At 39.5% G+C, this 21,737-nt stretch overlaps 1 protein-coding gene and 1 long non-coding RNA gene across 10 annotated transcripts in view; one reads left to right on the top strand and one right to left on the bottom strand.

Moving 5' to 3' along the window:
• Window positions 1-21,737, top strand: part of LOC132875716 (uncharacterized) — a 149,961-nt gene that overhangs the window by 21,469 nt on the left and 106,755 nt on the right. For 6 of the 9 annotated variants that reach the window (XM_060912695.1, XM_060912697.1, XM_060912696.1 and 3 more), the window contains 17 exons: window positions 42-1,772; window positions 3,633-3,860; window positions 3,967-4,160; window positions 4,574-4,634; window positions 5,349-5,432; window positions 5,646-5,873; window positions 5,991-6,184; window positions 7,443-7,470; window positions 7,580-7,626; window positions 14,683-14,710; window positions 14,816-14,862; window positions 15,766-15,826; window positions 16,541-16,624; window positions 17,548-17,775; window positions 17,899-18,092; window positions 19,335-19,362; window positions 19,472-19,518. In XM_060912695.1, coding sequence (XP_060768678.1) covers window positions 42-1,772; window positions 3,633-3,860; window positions 3,967-4,160; window positions 4,574-4,634; window positions 5,349-5,432; window positions 5,646-5,873; window positions 5,991-6,184; window positions 7,443-7,470; window positions 7,580-7,626; window positions 14,683-14,710; window positions 14,816-14,862; window positions 15,766-15,826; window positions 16,541-16,624; window positions 17,548-17,775; window positions 17,899-18,092; window positions 19,335-19,362; window positions 19,472-19,518 — 3,512 coding nt within the window. Of the gene's footprint in view, window positions 1-41; window positions 1,773-2,722; window positions 2,747-3,632; window positions 3,861-3,966; window positions 4,161-4,573; window positions 4,635-5,348; window positions 5,433-5,645; window positions 5,874-5,990; window positions 6,185-7,442; window positions 7,471-7,579; window positions 7,627-14,682; window positions 14,711-14,815; window positions 14,863-15,765; window positions 15,827-16,540; window positions 16,625-17,547; window positions 17,776-17,898; window positions 18,093-19,334; window positions 19,363-19,471; window positions 19,519-21,737 lie in introns of those variants that run through there. The other 3 variants (XM_060912702.1, XM_060912701.1, XM_060912703.1) reach the window with 3 other exon arrangements.
• LOC132875729 (uncharacterized) lies at window positions 16,215-18,390 on the bottom strand. Its single transcript, XR_009651870.1, has 2 exons — window positions 18,324-18,390; window positions 16,215-17,973 (listed from the first exon to the last, which is right to left on the bottom strand). It is a non-coding gene; the product is annotated as an uncharacterized LOC132875729 (long non-coding RNA).

Below are 21,737 nucleotides of genomic sequence, written 5' to 3'. Positions count from 1 at the left end.
TGAACTAAACTATTATTATTATTCTTTGTCATCACTGGCAGGAATCACGCTTTGGGATCGAGAGCAGCTGCAGAACAATACAGTTGCTCGTCCTCATATTAATACAGAGTTCACAGTTACAACTTCAGACACAATTCAAGAAAAGGCAGAGCACCTAAAAGTTGATGGTGAACTGAAACTGAGTCTTATGGGAGGCCTTGTCTCAGTAAGTGGTGCAGCCCGATATTTCAATGACAATAAAAAGTCATTTATACAAGAGAGGTTGACGCTGCACTCCAGAACAAACACCAGGTTTGAGCATCTGACTATGAACCACCTAGCACAAGGAAGAATGGATCACCATTATGTATTTGATCATGATGTTGCAACACACGTGGTTACAGCAGTGCTATACGGAGCGGATGCCTACTTTGTCTTTGATAGAGAGGTGAATTTATCTGAGCACAAAAACAGCATCGAGGGAGAAGTAAATATTGCTGTTGATAAACTGAAGATGCTTTGTTCTGCAGGGTTACAGGTAGCACTAAACCTGAATGACAAAGAGAAAGCTGCAGTGAAAAAACTGAATTGTACATTTTATGGCGATTTCATGTTGCCCTCTAATCCAACAACTTTTGAAGAAGCTGTAAAGGTTTACACTGATCTTCCAAATATGCTTGGACAGAATGGAGAACGTGCAGTTCCAGTGAAGGTATGGCTTTATCCTCTGGTCAAGCTGGACTCAAGAGCAGCCAAACTTCAAAAAATGGTCACTAGAGATCTTATTCGAGCTATGGAGTCAGTAATAGAGGATTTGAATGTCACAGCGATGAAATGTGGTGACTTGTTGCAAGACATAGTGGCAAAATCATTCAGCACATTTCACAATCAATTTCAAGATTTTCATCATTTTTGCATTGAGTACAAGCGAGATTTCATGACAAAACTAGGGTTCCTCCTGCCAGAAATCCGTGGTGGTCAATCAGATATAAGTGCCGTGCATGAACTTCTAGAAGCCCATGAGAAATCTCCTTTTAATAGCAGGGATCTTCAGCAGTGGATTACAGTGAAGGAAAAACAATCCAACCGAGTAAAATTCCTGCTAACGCAGCTCCTTGACCTTGGAGCAGAAGTGAATGATGACACAGACAAATATTTGCTGGACCTGAAGGTGGACAATATAGTTTCTTATGCTTTTACCTGTCTTCAGCACCCAGATTGCCTCATGACCAAACAAGACCTCTACCTGAACCCCTCAAAGATGAAAAGGATCGGTGAAAATCCACTTCATGTAGATTTTCAGGAAAAAATGTCAACCTCTGATGAGTGCAGGTGCATGAAGAATAATTTGAGAACTTTTAAGAACTTGATCACCTCAAATAAGAGCCAATCCACCAAATTTATTGTTCAAAGTGTGCCTCCGATGTCAGAGTATCCAGGTTCCTGCATTCTTGTGTATGAAAATGAATGTAATGAACCGATCTGTTTTGTTCCTCCATCAAAGCCAACATGTCCAAACACCAAAGGTGTCACAGATAACAGCATAACAGTAAAGTTGAGCCCCTCATGTTCTGCTACACTGGAGAGGAAAGTATTGTACAAAACGAAAGAAGAAACAAACTGGAAAATTTGCACTGTCAATCAAGATGATGAAGTTACACTGACAGATCTTCAACAAGGCACTGCTTATGAAATAAAATGTGGAGCAGTCGGGAAACTTGACTACACAGTCGAAAGTGATGCAATCACTGTTACAACTGAGCACACTGTGGTTGAAAAGGAGAGTGTATTTCGTAAGTATAAGCTGTAATCATAACATGAACCTGAATTTAGCAAAAATTCACTCCTATGTAGATAATTCGACTTTCATCAGATTTCTGATGTTCAATTAGATATTTCTTTTATATATCTTTTTAAACCAATCTTTATATTCTTTCTATCATATTCAAGATTGAAGGCTTTTTCACCTCCAGCAGGTGGTTTAAAAATAATTTTCCTTTTCCCCCTTTAAACTCGTTTACTCGTGAAACAAAAGAGTCTCTGAGGCCCTATAGTGGCTGGCTGGAGTACAATTCTGAACTAACTATTTTTGTTACTGAATGGCAAAGAACCCAAACTTCCATTTTAAGCCTCATCTCCACACATTATATTCAGGAATATTGTTGTAACCTCAGTTTATTTTGATATGGCCCCCCAATTTTTATTTTTATTTTTATTTTTTTACTTATGATAAATGTGTTTTGTAGGAGTTATTTAATGATAAATAAAGGGGTGTGGATGAAGACGTGATTAGCAGTTTAGGACATGATATTCGAAACTCATGAATGCACATGCTTTTCAACACTCACCCAAAGCTTTTGACAGTTCTGTACAAAAGTCATGTGTTATTCTGCTGTGAAATGCTGTGACATACCTTCAGCGGGGAGTTTATAACTTTAATATTAATTAAGTAACCTCAGTGAACACTCAAAGTGACACAGATTTGAATTTAAACAAATCTGAATTTTAAAACTCACTGAATATTTAAGGTGTATGGGTGCAGTGCCAATCTCCGTTTCGATAGCCCTTGGCCTCTTGCCTATACAGCTAGGGTTATAGTCCTCTGATAACCACAAGAGTTTGACTTCCCCACTCACATCTGTATTGCAGTGTGCCTTGCCAGACAGCAATAGGTACCATTTTTATGATGGTCTTTGGCATGACCCGACCATGAGTAGAACTCGCAATCTCCCAATTGAGAGGCAGACACGCTAACCACTAGGCCAGGGTAAAAAGCACACATCTGTATTTATTTATTTTGCATGAACTTCATTTAAATATTTTTTTCCACATATATATATATATATATATATATATATATATATATATATATATATATATATATATATATATATATAAGTTTAACATCTAGGCTACTCCAGAATAGGCAACTCAATCGAGCCTGGAGCATGTTGTGCCATTTGGAATCTTTTGCCACACCCTTAGGAGTGTGCACCTAGCACTTCAGTACGAACATGATAATAATACTGGGTAGAGCCTCCCTTTGCTCCCCAAACAGGCTCAATTCTTCATGGTATGGATTCCACAAAATGTTGGAAACATTGCTTTGAGATTCTGGTCCGTGTTGACACGATTGCATCATGCAATTACTGCAGATTTGCAGGTGGACTTTCATGCTGTGACTCTTTTGAATCTCCTGTTCTACCCCATCCCAACACTGTTCTCTCGGACAGTGGTGGAATGTAACCAAGTACATGATGTGTTTAAGTACAAATTCATGGTGCTTGCACTTACTTGAGTGTTTACATTTTACGCCGCTTTGTACTTCTGCTCCATGTCAAAGGGGCAAATATTGTACTTTTTATCCCATTACGTTTGTCTGACAGCTGTAGTTACTATTTCCTTTTAAGATTATAATTTTTCATATGCGTCCTTTCCAGGGAATCCATGTATCTCCAAATTTGGTGATTTTGAATTTGAATGTTTGCGAAAAACTGAAGGATTAAATGTTCCTTTATGGTTAGAGAAATTATCCTACTACTTAGGCTAAATTAACTATTTTTAAAAACCCTCTTTAAAAAAAACCTATTTTTAAAAACCCACTTTATTATTTAAAGTGGAAATGCTAAGAGACTTTTTGTCTTTATTCAAAGGAAAGATGAACACAAATGTACAGTTAGGGAAGAAATACTTCATTCTTTTAACTGGAAAGACATTGAAGTCTGATGAACACTTCGTAACTCGGCTCAAAAATGAAGCAAACTGGCTGGAGAAGGTGGAAACAGTGAGTGCGTGTGATTTCATTCTGGCTTTCTGCCCTGTCGTTTCACAAGCTGGAACTGACATTGAAGCAGCCGTGAAAAAGCTTCATGATACTTCAGGTAGTCGACCATCTTTTCAAAATTATTTGTAGTTTAAACTCATTTTATTGGATGCAATGTGCAAGTGTGTGTGTGTATAAAATGCATGTTTTTTTTTTCCCCAAAGCCACAAAACCTGCTGTTCTGGTGGTGCTCCATCGTACGTTTGATCCAGAGTATGTTGCACCAGACAGCAGCAGAGCTGTAAACACAAAGAATATAATCACCTTCGACTGTCTGTTCCATGAAGCTCAGGGATTACTGCAGTGCAAGAAAAATGATGACGTCTTTAAACGCATTGAAATGCAGACAAAACCACGGGTATTTAATTTTTAATCAATGAATGCATGTAAAAACAGTGATTTACAGTGAAGTGATATTTACACCTAGAACTATTCATGAAGCAATGTGACATCTTATTAGCATTTATATATAATCATAATAGTATATAATGTACGATCGTACCTTAACATCACCAAAAAACTACTCACAGTGCAAATGCAATGGTATAACAGTAACCATACAACAACATACTGCTCAGCAACTAAGGAGGGAAAACGCAGAGCTTAAATAGGGTGAATAAAACGGGTGTGGGTAAACAGAGGAAGTGAGGCAGACGATAAAGGAAGGAATTCAACAATGTGCGTGTGGAGATGTTGTGCATGGCATCAGTTCCAGAATTTGATCAGAGATTATTATAGAACATTCATTAAAAATAACTACTATGTCAACAGCCACATGACCCAGGGGAAAGTCAGGCCAGTCAGAAGATCCCTGAATACGAACGTGCTTCTGGTAAGTGTTTGAACTTGGTAAGTTGTTTTACTGGTGATCTGCTTTCATGACCATAGCATACATGCACAAATAAGGCACAAGTCTACAATGTTGTGTATTCTTGGTATTTTTGTGACACTTGGTACAGGGGATTATGTGGCTTAGACCACATGTTTGTCAAAAGGGGTTGGGTTTGGATGAATATATTTTCAGGAGGTGTGGTGAGGTGTGCTGCTGAGATAACCAATCAAATAATTCTCTTTAAGCCAAGTGTATTCTGTGACCTAATTGTACTGAAATAGGTTGTGCCTTGTAATGATAGCCAGCTTGCTGATACAACTTATAGGAAATGTCTTTTCATAGATTTTATGTTGATATCATATGATAATATAATTTAAATGCACAGATGTGAATACAAGTGGTGCGTTTTTATTTTCAACACCAGCAGTCCAAAATACCAAATCACTCAAAAACATTCAAGTGGTTCAATGTAGTGATATCAACCAAATGCAGAGAGCAAAAGCATGGACGATAAAATGAGCAGAAGGTCATTAATGAACATGGACAGAATAATACAGCCTTAGAAGTCATGTTTATAGAGCACTAAATTCTATACATTACAAGATGCATTCTATATTGTACAGTTTAGGCATTTCATGAAAACTCATTCATTCAATCTCAATGCATGAGCTGGATTTAAAAGTTTTCAGAATGTGCATGCTTTTTTACCAACAGAAAAACTTGACACAGCAATTACACAATTGGAAACATTTGCAAAGGAAGAAGTTGAAAATAAAATGGAGTCACTTCGGAAGGCAGGTAAGTGGTCAGACTAGTAATTTTATTGGAAGGTGTTTTATTGCTAACACACACACACACACACACACACACACACACACACACACACGAGGTATCCTACTTCTTAGGCTAAATTAACTATTTTTAAAAACCCTCTTTAAAAACCCTATTTTTAAAAACCCACTTTATTATTTAAAGTGGAAATGCTAAGAGATTATTTGTCTTTATTCAAAGGAAAGATGAACACAAATGTACAGTTAGGGAAGAAGTACTTCATTCTTTTAACTGGAAAGACATTGAAGTCTGATGAACACTTTGTAACTCGGCTCAAAAATGAAGCAAACTGGCTGGAGAAGGTGGAGACAGTGAATGCGTGTGATTTCATTCTGGCTTTCTGCCCTGTCGTTTCACGAGCTGGAACTGACATTGAAGCAGCCGTGAAAAAGCTTCATGATACTTCAGGTAGTCGACCATCTTTTCAAAATTATTTGTTGTTTAAACTCATTTTATTGGATGCAATGTGCAAGTGTGTGTGTGTGTGTGTGTGTATAAAATGCATGTTTTTGTTTTTCCCCAAAGCCACAAAACCTGCTGTTCTGGTGGTGCTCCATCGTACGTTTGATCCAGAGTATGTTATACCAGACAGCAGCAGAGCTGTAAACACAAAGAATATAATCACCTTCGACTGTCTCTTCCATGAAGATCAGGGATTACTGCAGTGCAAGAAAAATGATGACATCTTTAAACACATTAAAATGCAGACAAAACCACCGGTATTTAATTAATCTTTTAATCAAAGCATTTTAATGAATCTTTACTGTGTCTTTATACCTTGAATTCCCATGAATAAGGGATGATGTTTATTCTTTAATAAAAGACACAGTACTAAAAATGAATGCATATAAAAACAGTGATTTACAGTGAAGTGATATTTACACCTAGAACTATTCATGAAGCAATGTGACATCTTATTAGCATTTATATATAATCATAATAGTATATAATGTACGATCGTACCTTAACATCACCAAAAAACTACTCACAGTGCAAATGCAATGGTATAACAGTAACCATACAACAACATACTGCTCAGCAACTAAGGAGGGAAAACGCAGAGCTTAAATAGGGTGAATAAAACGGGTGTGGGTAAACAGAGAAAGTGAGGCAGACGATAAAGGAAGGAATTCAACAACGTGCGTGTGGAGGTGTGGCCTCAGGCCTTGGTCACATTGTGGTGCTTTCAGAACTGTTGTGCATGGCGTCAGTTCCAGAATTTGATCAGAGTTTTGTCATGCAGTCAGCTTCTTTATATTCTCGTATAGTTTCAAGGTATGCCTTAGGGATTTTCCTCTGTTTAACAGTTACAGACGAGCCTGGGTGTTTGCAATTTGTGGCCTGGCCAGAATGGGGGTGGGATGCCTCAGAATTGAGATTTAAGTCCAATAGTCCAAATCCAAACAGGAAGTAGGAGTTCCGAGCAGAGGGACGTGTCCCATAAGTGATTTAAACAGTGTTCACTGGGTACATATTGCAGATGATGTTGGTTCTCTGGCTGCATAAGCATACATCCATGGCAGGATGGGTTAAGTGTTGACCAGTCTCAATATCAGTCTGAGGATCAGTAAAGCCAGTGTCTGAGTATTTTTTTATCCAGTCTTAAACCTTCCACTTTTCCCCTGATGAAGTCCTTTGTTGTGTTGGCAGTGTGTTTTGGATCTCTGACTTGCTGCATGATGAAGTTCCTCCCAGTTAGATTGGATGCATTTCTAAATCAAATAAATTGGCAGAAAAAATATTTCTGTAGACTTCTATCATGAGTTACATCATTAGAAGATATCTGAGCCCATTTCAGAAATAGCCATGCAAGCCCAAGCCATGACACCACGTCCACTGTGCTTGACTGATGAGCTCGCATTGTATGTACATGTTCAAATCAAATCTGAACTTCAGGATTCTAGTAATTCCTGTATCTGTGTTGTTCACTGAATATTTCAATGGATATATCAGTTTTAACTTGTTTTGTTTCATTAGATGCAAAAAGCAGCCATCAACTTCAAAGGTAACATTTATATATCTATATGTATATATAATATTAACTGCAATTATTTTTCAAAAATTAAGGTTATGATGAATGTAAAACAGTTACGAGACTTGATTTTGCTTTTTAGAATGGGGCCGTAAAATCAGGGATAATGAACAAGGACCTTCCTCTCAGGTGAGTATGCAAACATACAGGTTACTAAGAATAACAAAACACTATCACAATTTATTACTTTTTCTCCTGTCCTCCTCTTTGTTGACAGTTGTTTCTTGCTCCTTTTTTTTCCTTTCAGAAAAGTACTGTAGAACAGATTTTAGTGAACTCAGTCAATTAGCAATCAAAATACGTGGTCCAATCAGCTTATTTACTAGATTCCTTTTAGGCAAAATCATTTGTTTCTGTGAGATTTTATGTTTTTATTTCTAAGTATATCTGTGATTTTTGTACTCCGATATTCCATTCCAGATTTAGTCACCCTGTGCCATTATGGTAACCTCCACTGTTCTAGGAAGGCTTTCCACTAGGTTTTGGAGTGTGGGATTTGTGCTCATTCAGCTAGAAGAGCATTAGTGAGGTCAGGCACTGATGTTGGGTGAGGAGGCCTGGAGTGCAGTCAGTGTTCCAGTTCATCCCAAAGGTGTTGAGTGAGGTTGAGTATGTTGAACCAGACAGCAGCAGAGCTGTAAACACAAAGAATATAATCACCTTCGACTGTCTGTTCCATGAAGACCAGGGATTACTGCAGTGCAGTCAAAATGATGGTGTCTTTGAGTTCATTAAAATGCAGACAGTACCACTGGTATTTAATTTCTCTTTTCATCAAAGCATTTTAATGAATCTTTACTCTGTCTTTATATCTTTGAATTCCCATGAAGAATCAGCATTACTTTATTAATCCCTTGAGGGAAATTCAAATTTGCTACCAAGCTCCTGAATCAGAGAAGAAATAAACATGTCTAAAAATAGAAGATAAAATCATCTGAAAAAAGAATAAATAAAATAAAATAAGTTTAAATAAGTTCAATAACTTAAGTAAAAGCAAAATGAAGTGATTTTACAACCCCGTTTCCAAAAAAAGTTGGGACAAAGTACAAATTGTAAATAAAAACGGAATGCAATGATGTGGAAGTTTCAAAATTCCATATTTTATTCAGAATAGAACATAGATGACATATCAAATGTTTAAACTGAGAAAATGTATCATTTAAAGAGAAAAATTAGGTGATTTTAAATTTCATGACAACAACACATCTCAAAAAAGTTGGGACAAGGCCATGTTTACCACTGTGAGACATCCCCTTTTCTCTTTACAACAGTCTGTAAACGTCTGGGGACTGAGGAGACAAGTTGCTCAAGTTTAGGGATAGGAATGTTAACCCATTCTTGTCTAATGTAGGATTCTAGTTGCTCAACTGTCTTAGGTCTTTTTTGTCGTATCTTCCATTTCATGATGCGCCAAATGTTTTCTATGGGTGAAAGATCTGGACTGCAGGCTGGCCAGTTCAGTGCCCGGACCCTTCTTCTACGCAGCCACGATGCTGTAATTGATGCAGTATGTGGTTTGGCATTGTCATGTTGGAAAATGCAAGGTCTTCCCTGAAAGAGACGTCATCTGGATGGGAGCATATGTTGCTCTAGAACCTGGATATACCTTTCAGCATTGATGGTGTCTTTCCAGATGTGTAAGCTGCCCATGCCACACGCACTAATGCAACCCCATACCATCAGAGATGCAGGCGTCTGAACTGAGCGCTGATAACAACTCGGGTCGTCCTTCTCCTCTTTAGTCCGAATGACATGGCGTCCCTGATTTCCATAGAGAACTTCAAATTTTGATTCGTCTGACCATAGAACAGTTTTCCACTTTGCCACAGTCCATTTTAAATTTGCCTTGGCCCAGAGAAGACGTCTGCGCTTCTGGATCATGTTTAGATACGGCTTCTTCTTTGAACTATAGAGTTTTAGCTGGCAATGGCGGATGGCACGGTGAATTGTGTTCACAGATAATGTTCTCTGGAAATATTCCTGAGCCCATTTTGTGATTTCCAATACAGAAGCATGCCTGTATGTGATGCAGTGCCGTCTAAGGGCCCGAAGATCACAGGCACCCATTATGGTTTTCCGGCCTTGACCCTTACACACAGAGATTCTTCCAGATTCTCTGAATCTTTTGATGATATTATGCACTGTAGATGATGATATGTTCAAACTCTTTGCAATTTTACACTGTCGAACTCCTTTCTGATATTGCTCCACTATTTGTCAACGCAGAATTAAGGGGATTGGTGATCATCTTCCCATCTTTACTTCTGAGAGCTGCTGCCAATCCAAGATGCTCTTTTTATACCCAGTCATGTTAATGACCTATTGCCAATTGACCTAATGAGTTGCAATTTGGTCCTCCAGCTGTTTCTTTTTTGTACCTTTAACTTTTCCAGCCACTTATTGCCCCTGTCCCAACTTTTTTGAGATGTGTTGCTGTCATGAAATTTCAAATGAGCCAATATTTGGCATGAAATTTCAAAATGTCTCCCTTTCGACATTTGATATGTTGTCTATGTTCTATTGTGAATACAATATCAGTTTTTGAGATTTGTAAATTATTGCATTCTGTTTTTATTTACAATTTGTACTTTGTCCCAACTTTTTTGGAATCGGGGTTGTATATACAATGATTCCTGTATACATATATTGCACCTGAATTAAGGATACAGTATACATGGTAAGACAGTGTACCACAGTTATACAGTGGCATTGTACAGCTCGACTGCAGCAGGTAGGAATGATTTCCCGCATCTCTCAGTTGTACAGCGTGAAAGAATCAGCCGTTTACTGAACGTGCTCCTGTGGCTGATCAGCTCCTCATGTAGAGGGTGGGAAGGACAGTCTAAGATCGTTTTTATTTTGGACAGTGGCCTTTTCTCCAACACCACTGTCAGAGAGTCCAGTTCCATGCCTTCAACATGGCCGGCTTTCCTGATGATCTTATTGAGTCTGTTAGTGTCCTTCACCTTCAAGCCGCTGCCCCAGCAGACGACAGCGTACAGGATGGCACTGGCCACCACAGACTCATAGAACATCCACAGCATCGTTTGGTAGATGTTGAAGGACCTCAGCCGTCTCAGAAAATAGAGACGGCTCTGGCCCTTTTTGTATACCGTGTCCATGTTTTTGGACCAGTCCACTTTATTATCCAAGTACACCCCCAGGTACTTATATTCCTTCACCACATCCACACTGACCCCTTGGATGTTAACAGGGTTCACTGGAGCCCTGATTCTCTTCAGATCGACCACCAGTTCTTTCGTCTTCGTCATGTTGAGCTGTAGGTGGTTCTTCCTGCTCCACATGACAAAGTTGTCCACCACTGTCCTGTACTCGCTGTCATCACCACCAGTAATATGTCCAACCACTGCAGAGTCATCAGAAAATTTCTGGAGGTGGCAGGTCTCCATGCAGTCATTGAAATCAGTGGTGTAGAGAGTGAAAAGAAAAGGAGAAAGGACAGTCTCTTGCGGAGCCCCAGTGTTGCTGATCACTCTGTCTGACACACAGCACTGCAAGCGCATGTACTGTGGTCTGCCAGTCAAATAATTCACAAACCAGGACACCAGGGGGACATCCACCTGCATCGCTGTCAACTTCTCACCCAGCAAAGCCAGCCAGATCTGCTCCAGGATGAGTCTCTCAAGGGTCTTCATGATGTGTGACATCAATGCCACGGGCCTGTAGTCTTTGAGGTCACTGGGACGTGGCTTGTTCGGTACAGGGACAAGGCATTATGTCTTCCACAGCACGGGGACCCTCTGAAGACCCAGGCTCATGTTGAAGACATGCTGAAGTACTTCACTTAGCTGGAGGGCACAGGTCTTCAGGACCCTGGGGCTAACACCATCCGGGCCTGCTGATTTTCCTGCATGGAGTCTCTTCAGCTGTCTTCTCACTTGCTCCTCGCTGATGATCGGTGTGGGGGAGGGATGAAGGTGATTCTTGGGGGGGGGGGTGCTCAGCCAGGGGGTCTGTTGAGGAGGTGTGAGCGAGGTCATGAAATGGGGATGAGGTTGGGCAAGACGAGGCAGGGAAGGGGAGAGAATGTGAAGTGTGTGGTTGTAGCCATCCCGCAGAAGAGTGGTGGTGGTGGGTTGGGGCCACGCCATCAAATCTGTTGAAGTAAAGGTTCAGCTCATTCGCCCTTTCCACATTGCCATCCACTTCACTGTTGGTTGGCTTGTAACCAGTGATGGTCTTTATTCCACTCCACACCTCTCTCATGTTGTTCTGTTGGAGTTTCCACTCCAATTTCCTCCTGTACTTTTCCTTGGCCTCCCTGATCATTGCTCTCAGTTCATGCTGTACTTCTCGTACCTCCTCCTTGTTGCCCGCTCTGCAAGCCCTCTTCTTCTCATTTAAGAGGGCTTTGATGTCCTTCGTTACCCATGGCTTGTTGTTGGGGTAACAGCTGACAGTCCTAGCTGGGACAATGGTGTCCACACAGAAGTTGATGTATCCCGTGATGCACTCTGTGAGCCCATCAATGTCGTCTCCGTGGGGCTCATACAGTGTCTGCCAGTCTGTCACCTCGAAGCATCCCTGCAGTGTCTCACTGGCCTCGTCTGTCCATCTCCTCACTATCTTTGATGTGGTGGGCAGTCTCTTCACCAGAGGCACATAGCAGAGGGAGAGGTAAATCAGGTTGTGGTCTGACCTGCCCAGTGGGGGGAGGGGGAAGAGCTTTAAGTCTCTTTAAAGTGCATATCACGGGTAAATTCAGGAGCAAGATCAATGTAATTCTCCTATTTTATATTAAACTTTGGTCAAATATCTGTCACATTTTGCATTTTGTGCAATTTTTTTACCTTGCGCAATACCAGAAAAATTCAGTTGAAATCAATCCATTTGAGGCGAATTGGTCCGCCTCTGAAAAAGCTTGGCATTTGGATTTCCCGGCAAACATTGATTTTCGTGACGTCACGTGCGGGACGCCTCCTTCTGAATCCTACGTCAGCGCTGGTTTGTTTATGAGAAAACGACCTGGTGGTTTTCTGCAAATTTCTTCAACGTTATCACGTAATTATTAAAATGGTTAACAGATGTATCGTAGGAGGGTGTAGCAACACCAATCTTGATGGGATTAGCACTCATCGTTTCCCAAAAGACCGGACAATGAGAGAGAAATGGGAGCGCTTCGTGCGAGGCTCCTGGAAGCTGAGGACCAAAGCAGAGCCAAGAAAAAAAACAAGAAAATCGGCGATTCACAAGTTGACTGTTGCCAGGATAGGAAATAAGAGAGAATGTACTCTAAATTAGGCATTCCTGTGTTTGTGTGGTACATGGATAATGTTATTTATTGACACACACAAAGGTAAACAACACGAAAGCGCTGGGCGATAATACACTTACTTGGATTAGATTAGGTAGAACTTTAGTGATCCCTTTGGGAGGGTTCCCTCAGGGAAATTAAAAACCTACAGTCCACAGCCTGGTAAAAAGCAGCCAAAGTAGAGTCTAAAGTAGCGTGTTTAAAGTCCCCAGAAATGATGATAAATGCCTCAGGGTGCTTTGTCTGCAGCCTTGCTGTGACAGAGTGAATCCCCTCACATGCAGCGACTGTGTCTGCCCTCGGAGGGATGTAAACACAGATGGTGATGCTAGCAGCTCCAAGTCTGGGCAACATAAGACTGTCTTTACAGAGAAATGTCCCGGGTTACACCAGCGGTTGTTCACGTTAATGATGAGTCCCCCATCTTTGCCTTTCCCGCATGCTTTAGTGTCTCTGTCGGCTCTCACAGCAGTGAATCCCCGCAGGTCCACGCTAGCATCCGGTACAAGGTGTGTTAGCCATGTCTCCGTAAAATTTATAATCTGCTCTCCCGGTAAATCCGCTGGTTGTTCAGCGCGGATAGCTCATCAACCTTATTCGGCAGCGAGTTCACATTCCCCATGATACCAGAGGGAATGGATGGTTTGTAGCGCTGCCGGTTGTCCGCTAGCCTAGCCTTTAGCTTAGCCCCGGCTTTGCAGCCCCTGAGTTTCCTCCTCAGCTTGGCCGGGATGGGGTGTCGTATCCTGGCTCGTCCCATTGTTTTCAGGGCCAGCAGCTCCTCTCTCGAATAAGCGAGAAAACTGGCTCCTGGTTACGTGTTAAAGTTAAAAATATCCATGGGATATGAAGAAAAGCACAGTATGTCTTCGTAAGAAGAGCAGAAAAGTAAAATGGTGGAAAAAAAGAGGTTTAAAGAGCTAAAAACTACAGAGCTACTGGAGAGGCAGTCGTCTCACATAGCACCCAAGGTCACATTTTCTTTACATTTTACTTCACATGTATCAAGGGATCTGCGTGTCAGGGCTTGAGATCTTGGGACCTGTCAAACACATTAAATGCATCTACAACCCTGCTTGGCCGATTCCATGTGTGTAGCTTATGAAATCTTTCTCCTACAGTAGCCAGTACTCTTCTAAATGAAGAAATATATAAATACATAATAGTAATTAGAAAAAATATGATTTATGTAACAATAGATAGATGATCATTGATACATGAATCCATGGGTTTAGAAGCTGAAGCTGAAGGTGACAATTCCATATTTCAATGCAAAATTGCTAGCTACTAAATTGGTTTACACAGGCTGTGCACTGAAACCGTGCAAGCTCTCGGAGCCTGCTGGCAGTTCCGCAGGTGACATCACGAATCTGGCTCCAGACTCCCTTGGGATTTTTCCAGACGCATTTTGTTATTTTATTTTGTTTCTGCTGTAGACAGATGGCCTTGTGTAAAATTACCCTTCTGGATGAGTGTGTAAAGGGACATACTTTCATATAAAAAAAAAAAAACGAAATTGGTCCAGGATATGCATTTTCAACCTTCCACTTTCCCCCTGATGAAGTCCTTTGTTGTGTTGGCAGTGTGTTTTGGGTCTCTGACTTGCTGCATGATGAAGTTCCTTCCAATTAGATTGGATGCATTTCTAAATCAAATGAATTAGCAGACAAAATATTTCTGTAGACCACCATCATGAGTTACATCATTAATAGATAACTGAGCCCATTTCAGAAATAGCCATGCAAGCCCAAGCCATGACACCACGTCCACTGTGCTTGACTGATGAGCTCGCATTGTATGTACATGTTCAAATCAAATCTGAACTTCAGGATTCTAGTAATTCCTGTATCTTTGTTGTTCACTGAATATTTCAATGGATATATCAGTTTTAACTTGTTTTGTTTTATTAGATGCAAAAATCAGCCATCAACTTCAAAGGTAACATTTATATATCTGTATATATAATATTAACTGGAATTATTTTTCAAAAATTAAGGTTATGATGAATGTAAAACAGTTACGAGACTTGATTTTGCTTTTTAGAAAGGGGCCGTAAAATCAGGGGTAATGAACAAGGACCTTCCTCTCAGGTGAGTATGCAAACATACAGGTTACTAAGAATAACAAAACACCTATCACAATTTATTACTTTTTCTCCTGTCCTCCTCTGTGTTGACAGTTGTTTCTTGCTCCTTTTTTTTTCCTTTCAGAAAAGTACTGTAGAACAGATTTTAGTGAACTCAGTCAATTAGCAATCAAAATACGTGGTCCAATCAGCTTATTTACTAGATTTCTTTGAGGCAAAATCATTTGTTTCTGTGAGATTTTATGTTTTTATTTCTAAGTATATCTGTGATTTTTGTACTCCGATACCCCATTCCATTCCAGATTTTGTCACCCTGTGCCATTATGGTAACCTCCACTGTTCTAGGAAGGCTTTCCACTAGGTTTTGGAGTGTGGGATTTGTGCTCATTCAGCTAGAAGAGCATTAGTGAGGTCAGGCACTGATGTTGGGTGAGGAGGCCTGGGGTGCGGTCAGTGTTCCAGTTCATCCCAAAGGTGTTGAGTGAGGTTGAGGACAGGGCTGTGGAGGCCACTTGAGGTCTTCCACTCCAAACTTTGCAAACCATGTCTTCATGGAGATTGCTTTGTGCACAGGGGCACTGTCATGCTGGAAGAGACAAGGAAGAAACAGCACAAATAATCTGTGCAATTGTGTGCTTCCAACAATAGTCTGGCAAAGAACCACATATGGGTGTGGTCAGGTGTCTGCATATTTTTGGCCATGTAGTATATTTATTGAAACAGAATGTGCTTTTATTTAAAAATACTTGTAGTGTGTGTGTGTGTGTGTGTGTGTGTGTGTGTGTGTGTTTATTTATATATATATATATATATATATATATATATATATATATATATATATATATATATATATATAAATTATGCATTATTATAGAACATTCATTAAAAATAACTTCTATGTCAACAGCCATGTGACCCAGGGGACAGTCAGGCCAATCAGAAGATACCTGAATATGAACATGCTTCTGGTAAGTGTTTGAACTTGGTAAGTTGTTTTACTGGTGATCTGCTTTCATGACCATAGCACACATGCACAAATAAGGCACAAGTCTACAATGTTGTGTATTCTTGGTTTTTTTGTGACACTTGGTACAGGGGATTATGTGGCTTAGACCACATGTTTGTCAAAAGGGGTTGGGTTTGGATGAATATATTTTCAGGAGGTGTGGTGAGGTGTGCTGCTGAGATAACCAGTCAAATAATTCTCTTTAAGCCAAGTGTATTCTGTGACCTAATTGTACTGAAATAGGTTGTGCCTTGTAATGATAGCCAGCTTGCTGATACAACTTATAGGAAATGTCTTTTCATAGATTTTATGTTGATATCATATGATAATATAATTTAAATGCACAGATGTGAATACAAGTGGTGCATTTTTATTTTCAACACCAGCAGTCCAAAATACCAAATCACTTAAAAACATACAAGGGGTTCAATGTAGTGATGTCAACCAAATGCAGAGAGCAAAAGCATGGACTATAAAATGAGCAGAAGGTCATTAATGAACATGGACAGAATAATACAGCCTTAGAAGTCATGTTTATAGAGCACTAAATTCTATACATTACAAGATGCATTCTATATTGTACAGTTTAGGCATTTCATGAAAACTGATTCATTCAATCTCAGTGCATGAGCTGGATTTAAAAGTTTTCAGAATGTGCATGCTTTTTTACCAACAGAAAAACTTGACACAGCAATTACACAATTGGAAACATTTGAAAAGGAAGAAGTTGAAAATAAAATGGAGTCACTTCTGAATGCAGGTAAGTGGTCAGACTAGTAATTTTAATGGAAGGTGTTTTATCGCTAACACACACACATGAGGGATCCACAGGTGATATTTTTAGACTACATGGAAAGCTCATCCTCTGCTAAAATTTCATTAAAATGTGGTAATTGAAATGTTTCCTCATGTAAACAGTTATAGTCTATATTATAGAGCTGAAATACAATACTTTAATGAATCACAATATCAAATATTCATCTCGGTGCAATATAACACTGTTCATAAATTTTAAAGCAAACTGTTTTCGGTGGACAGCACAGCCTCTGGGGAAATGTCCATCAAAGACACTTACGTTCACTTTCGGTTTTGATAAGAATATGATGATGGAATGAAAGAAATTTGTTTGCCATTTGTTTAAACTCAGATATCAGGGATATTTTTTTTTCTTAAGTCCTGTCTCCAGTGAAAATTCTCCTCTGACTGAAAGTCAGAATTCATCACAAAAATAGAAATGACATTACTTGCTTTGTTGTAGATTTTTGAGTTAATTCTTGCAACTAAACTGAGGCTGATGTTGCTGGAGGACTGGATCTGCTTGCACTTTACTTGAGTACATTTTATGCCGCTTTGTACTTCTGCTCCACTCTGTCAAAGGGGCAAATATTGTACTTTTTAAAAACCCCATTACGTTTGTCTGACAGATGTAGTTACTATTTCCTTTTAAGATTACAATTTTTATACGCTTCCTTTCCAGGGAAGCCATGTGTGATTGGTGATTTTGAATTTGAATGTTTGCGATAAACTGAAGGATTAAATGTTCCTTTATGGTTAGAGAAATTATCCTACTTCTTGAGCTAAATTAACTATTTTTAAAAACTCTCTTTAAAAAAACCTACTTTTAAAAACCCACTTTATTATTTAAAGTGGAAATGCTAAGAGATTATTTGTCTTTATTCAAAGGAAAGATGACCACAACAGTATCGTTAGGGAAGAAGTACTTCATTCTTCTAACTGGACAGACATTGAAGTCTGATGAACACTTCGTAACTCGGCTCAAAAATGAAGCAAACTGGCTGGAGAAGGTGGAGACAGTGAGTGCGTGTGACTTCATTCTGGCTTTCTGCCCTGTCGTTTCACAAGCTGGAACTGACATTGAAGCAGCCGTGAAAAAGCTTCGTGATACTTCAGGTAGTCGACCATCTTTTCAAAATTATTTGCTGTTTAAATTCATTTTAGTGTATGTTGTGTGTGTGTGTGTGTGTGTGTGTGTGTAAAATAATATTTGCATGTTTTTTTTTCTCTCCCCCAAAGCCACAAAACCTGCTGTTCTGGTGGTGCTCCATCACGCGTTTGATCCAGAGTATGTTGCACCAGACAGCAGCAGAGCTGTAAACACAAAGAATATAATCACCTTCGACTGTCTGTTCCATGAAGATCAGGGATTACTGCAGTGCAAGAAAAATGATGATGTCTTTGAGTACATTAAAATGCAGACAAAACCACCGGTATTTAATTAATCTTTGAATCAAAGTATTTAATGAATCTTTACTGTGTCTTTATACCTTGAATTCCCATGAATAAGGGGTGATGTTTATTCTTTAAAAAAAGACACAGTACTAAAAATGAATGCATGTAAAAACAGAAGTGATATTTACACCTAGAACTATTCATGAAGCAATGTGACATCTTATTAGCATTTATATATAATCATAATAGTATATAATGTCCGATCGTACCTTAACATCACCAAAAAACTACTCACAGTGCAAATGCAACAGCGTAACAATAAGCATACAACATACTGCTCAGCAACTAAGCAGGGAAAACGCAGAGCTTAAATAGGGTGAATAAAACGGATGTGGGTAAACACAGGAAGTGAGGCAGACGATAAAGGAAGGAATTCAACAACGTGTGTGTGGAGGTGTGGGCTCAGGCCTCAGTCACATTATGGTGCTTTCAGAACTGTTGTGCATGGCGTCAGTTCCAGAATTTGATCAGAGTTTTGTCATGCAGTCAGCTTCTTTATATTCTCGTATAGTTTCAAGGTATGCCTTAGGGATTTTCCTCTGTTTAACAGTTACAGACGAGCCTGGGTGTTTGCAATTTGTGGCCTGGCCAGAATGGGGGTGGGATGCCTCAGAATTGAGATTTAAGTCCAATAGTCCAAATCCAAACAGGAAGTAGGAGTTCCGAGCAGAGGGACGTGTCCCATAAGTGATTTAAACAGTGTTCACTGGGTACATATTGCAGATGATGTTGGTTCTCTGGCTGCATAAGCATACATCCATGGCAGGATGGGTTAAGTGTTGACCAGTCTCAATATCAGTCTGAGGATCAGTAAAGCCAGTGTCTGAGTATTTTTTTATCCAGTCTTAAACCTTCCACTTTTCCCCTGATGAAGTCCTTTGTTGTGTTGGCAGTGTGTTTTGGGTCTCTGACTTGCTGCATGATGAAGTTCCTCCCAGTTAGATTGGATGCATTTCTAAATCAAATAAATTGGCAGAAAAAATATTTCTGTAGACTTCTATCATGAGTTACATCATTAGAAGATATCTGAGCCCATTTCAGAAATAGCCATGCAAGCCCAAGCCATGACACCACGTCCACTGTGCTTGACTGATGAGCTCGCATTGTATGTACATGTTCAAATCAAATCTGAACTTCAGGATTCTAGTAATTCCTGTATCTGTGTTGTTCACTGAATATTTCAATGGGTATATCAGTTTTAACTTGTTTTGTTTTATTAGATGCAAAAAGCAGCCATCAACTTCAAAGGTAACATTTATATATCTATATGTATATATAATATTAACTGCAATTATTTTTCAAAAATTAAGGTTATGATGAATGTAAAACAGTTACGAGACTTGATTTTGCTTTTTAGAATGGGGCCGTAAAATCAGGGATAATGAACAAGGACCTTCCTCTCAGGTGAGTATGCAAACATACAGGTTACTAAGAATAACAAAACACTATCACAATTTATTACTTTTTCTCCTGTCCTCCTCTGTGTTGACAGTTGTTTCTTGCTCCTTTTTTTTCCTTTCAGAAAAGTACTGTAGAACAGATTTTAGTGAACTCAGTCAATTAGCAATCAAAATACGTGGTCCAATCAGCTTATTTACTAGATTCCTTTTAGGCAAAATCATTTGTTTCTGTGAGATTTTATGTTTTTATTTCTAAGTATATCTGTGATTTTTGTACTCCGATATTCCATTCCAGATTTAGTCACCCTGTGCCATTATGGTAACCTCCACTGTTCTAGGAAGGCTTTCCACTAGGTTTTGGAGTGTGGGATTTGTGCTCATTCAGCTAGAAGAGCATTAGTGAGGTCAGGCACTGATGTTGGGTGAGGAGGCCTGGAGTGCAGTCAGTGTTCCAGTTCATCCCAAAGGTGTTGAGTGAGGTTGAGTATGTTGAACCAGACAGCAGCAGAGCTGTAAACACAAAGAATATAATCACCTTCGACTGTCTGTTCCATGAAGACCAGGGATTACTGCAGTGCAGTCAAAATGATGGTGTCTTTGAGTTCATTAAAATGCAGACAGTACCACTGGTATTTAATTTCTCTTTTCATCAAAGCATTTTAATGAATCTTTACTCTGTCTTTATATCTTTGAATTCCCATGAAGAATCAGCATTACTTTATTAATCCCTTGAGGGAAATTCAAATTTGCTACCAAGCTCCTGAATCAGAGAAGAAATAAACATGTCTAAAAATAGAAGATAAAATCATCTGAAAAAAGAATAAATAAAATAAAATAAGTTTAAATAAGTTCAATAACTTAAGTAAAAGCAAAATGAAGTGATTTTACAACCCCGTTTCCAAAAAAAGTTGGGACAAAGTACAAATTGTAAATAAAAACGGAATGCAATGATGTGGAAGTTTCAAAATTCCATATTTTATTCAGAATAGAACATAGATGACATATCAAATGTTTAAACTGAGAAAATGTATCATTTAAAGAGAAAAATTAGGTGATTTTAAATTTCATGACAACACCACATCTCAAAAAAGTTGGGACAAGGCCATGTTTACCACTGTGAGACATCCCCTTTTCTCTTTACAACAGTCTGTAAACGTCTGGGGACTGAGGAGACAAGTTGCTCAAGTTTAGGGATAGGAATGTTAACCCATTCTTGTCTAATGTAGGATTCTAGTTGCTCAACTGTCTTAGGTCTTTTTTGTCGTATCTTCCATTTCATGATGCGCCAAATGTTTTCTATGGGTGAAAGATCTGGACTGCAGGCTGGCCAGTTCAGTGCCCGGACCCTTCTTCTACGCAGCCACGATGCTGTAATTGATGCAGTATGTGGTTTGGCATTGTCATGTTGGAAAATGCAAGGTCTTCCCTGAAAGAGACGTCATCTGGATGGGAGCATATGTTGCTCTAGAACCTGGATATACCTTTCAGCATTGATGGTGTCTTTCCAGATGTGTAAGCTGCCCATGCCACACGCACTAATGCAACCCCATACCATCAGAGATGCAGGCGTCTGAACTGAGCGCTGATAACAACTCGGGTCGTCCTTCTCCTCTTTAGTCCGAATGACATGGCGTCCCTGATTTCCATAGAGAACTTCAAATTTTGATTCGTCTGACCATAGAACAGTTTTCCACTTTGCCACAGTCCATTTTAAATTTGCCTTGGCCCAGAGAAGACGTCTGCGCTTCTGGATCATGTTTAGATACGGCTTCTTCTTTGAACTATAGAGTTTTAGCTGGCAATGGCGGATGGCACGGTGAATTGTGTTCACAGATAATGTTCTCTGGAAATATTCCTGAGCCCATTTTGTGATTTCCAATACAGAAGCATGCCTGTATGTGATGCAGTGCCGTCTAAGGGCCCGAAGATCACAGGCACCCATTATGGTTTTCCGGCCTTGACCCTTACACACAGAGATTCTTCCAGATTCTCTGAATCTTTTGATGATATTATGCACTGTAGATGATGATATGTTCAAACTCTTTGCAATTTTACACTGTCGAACTCCTTTCTGATATTGCTCCACTATTTGTCAGCGCAGAATTAAGGGGATTGGTGATCATCTTCCCATCTTTACTTCTGAGAGCTGCTGCCAATCCAAGATGCTCTTTTTATACCCAGTCATGTTAATGACCTATTGCCAATTGACCTAATGAGTTGCAA

The sequence above is a fragment of the Neoarius graeffei genome, chromosome 28 (assembly GCF_027579695.1).
Source record: "Neoarius graeffei isolate fNeoGra1 chromosome 28, fNeoGra1.pri, whole genome shotgun sequence".
Lineage (NCBI taxonomy): Eukaryota > Metazoa > Chordata > Actinopteri > Siluriformes > Ariidae > Neoarius > Neoarius graeffei.
This window is presented reverse-complemented; position numbering and strand designations above follow the sequence as displayed.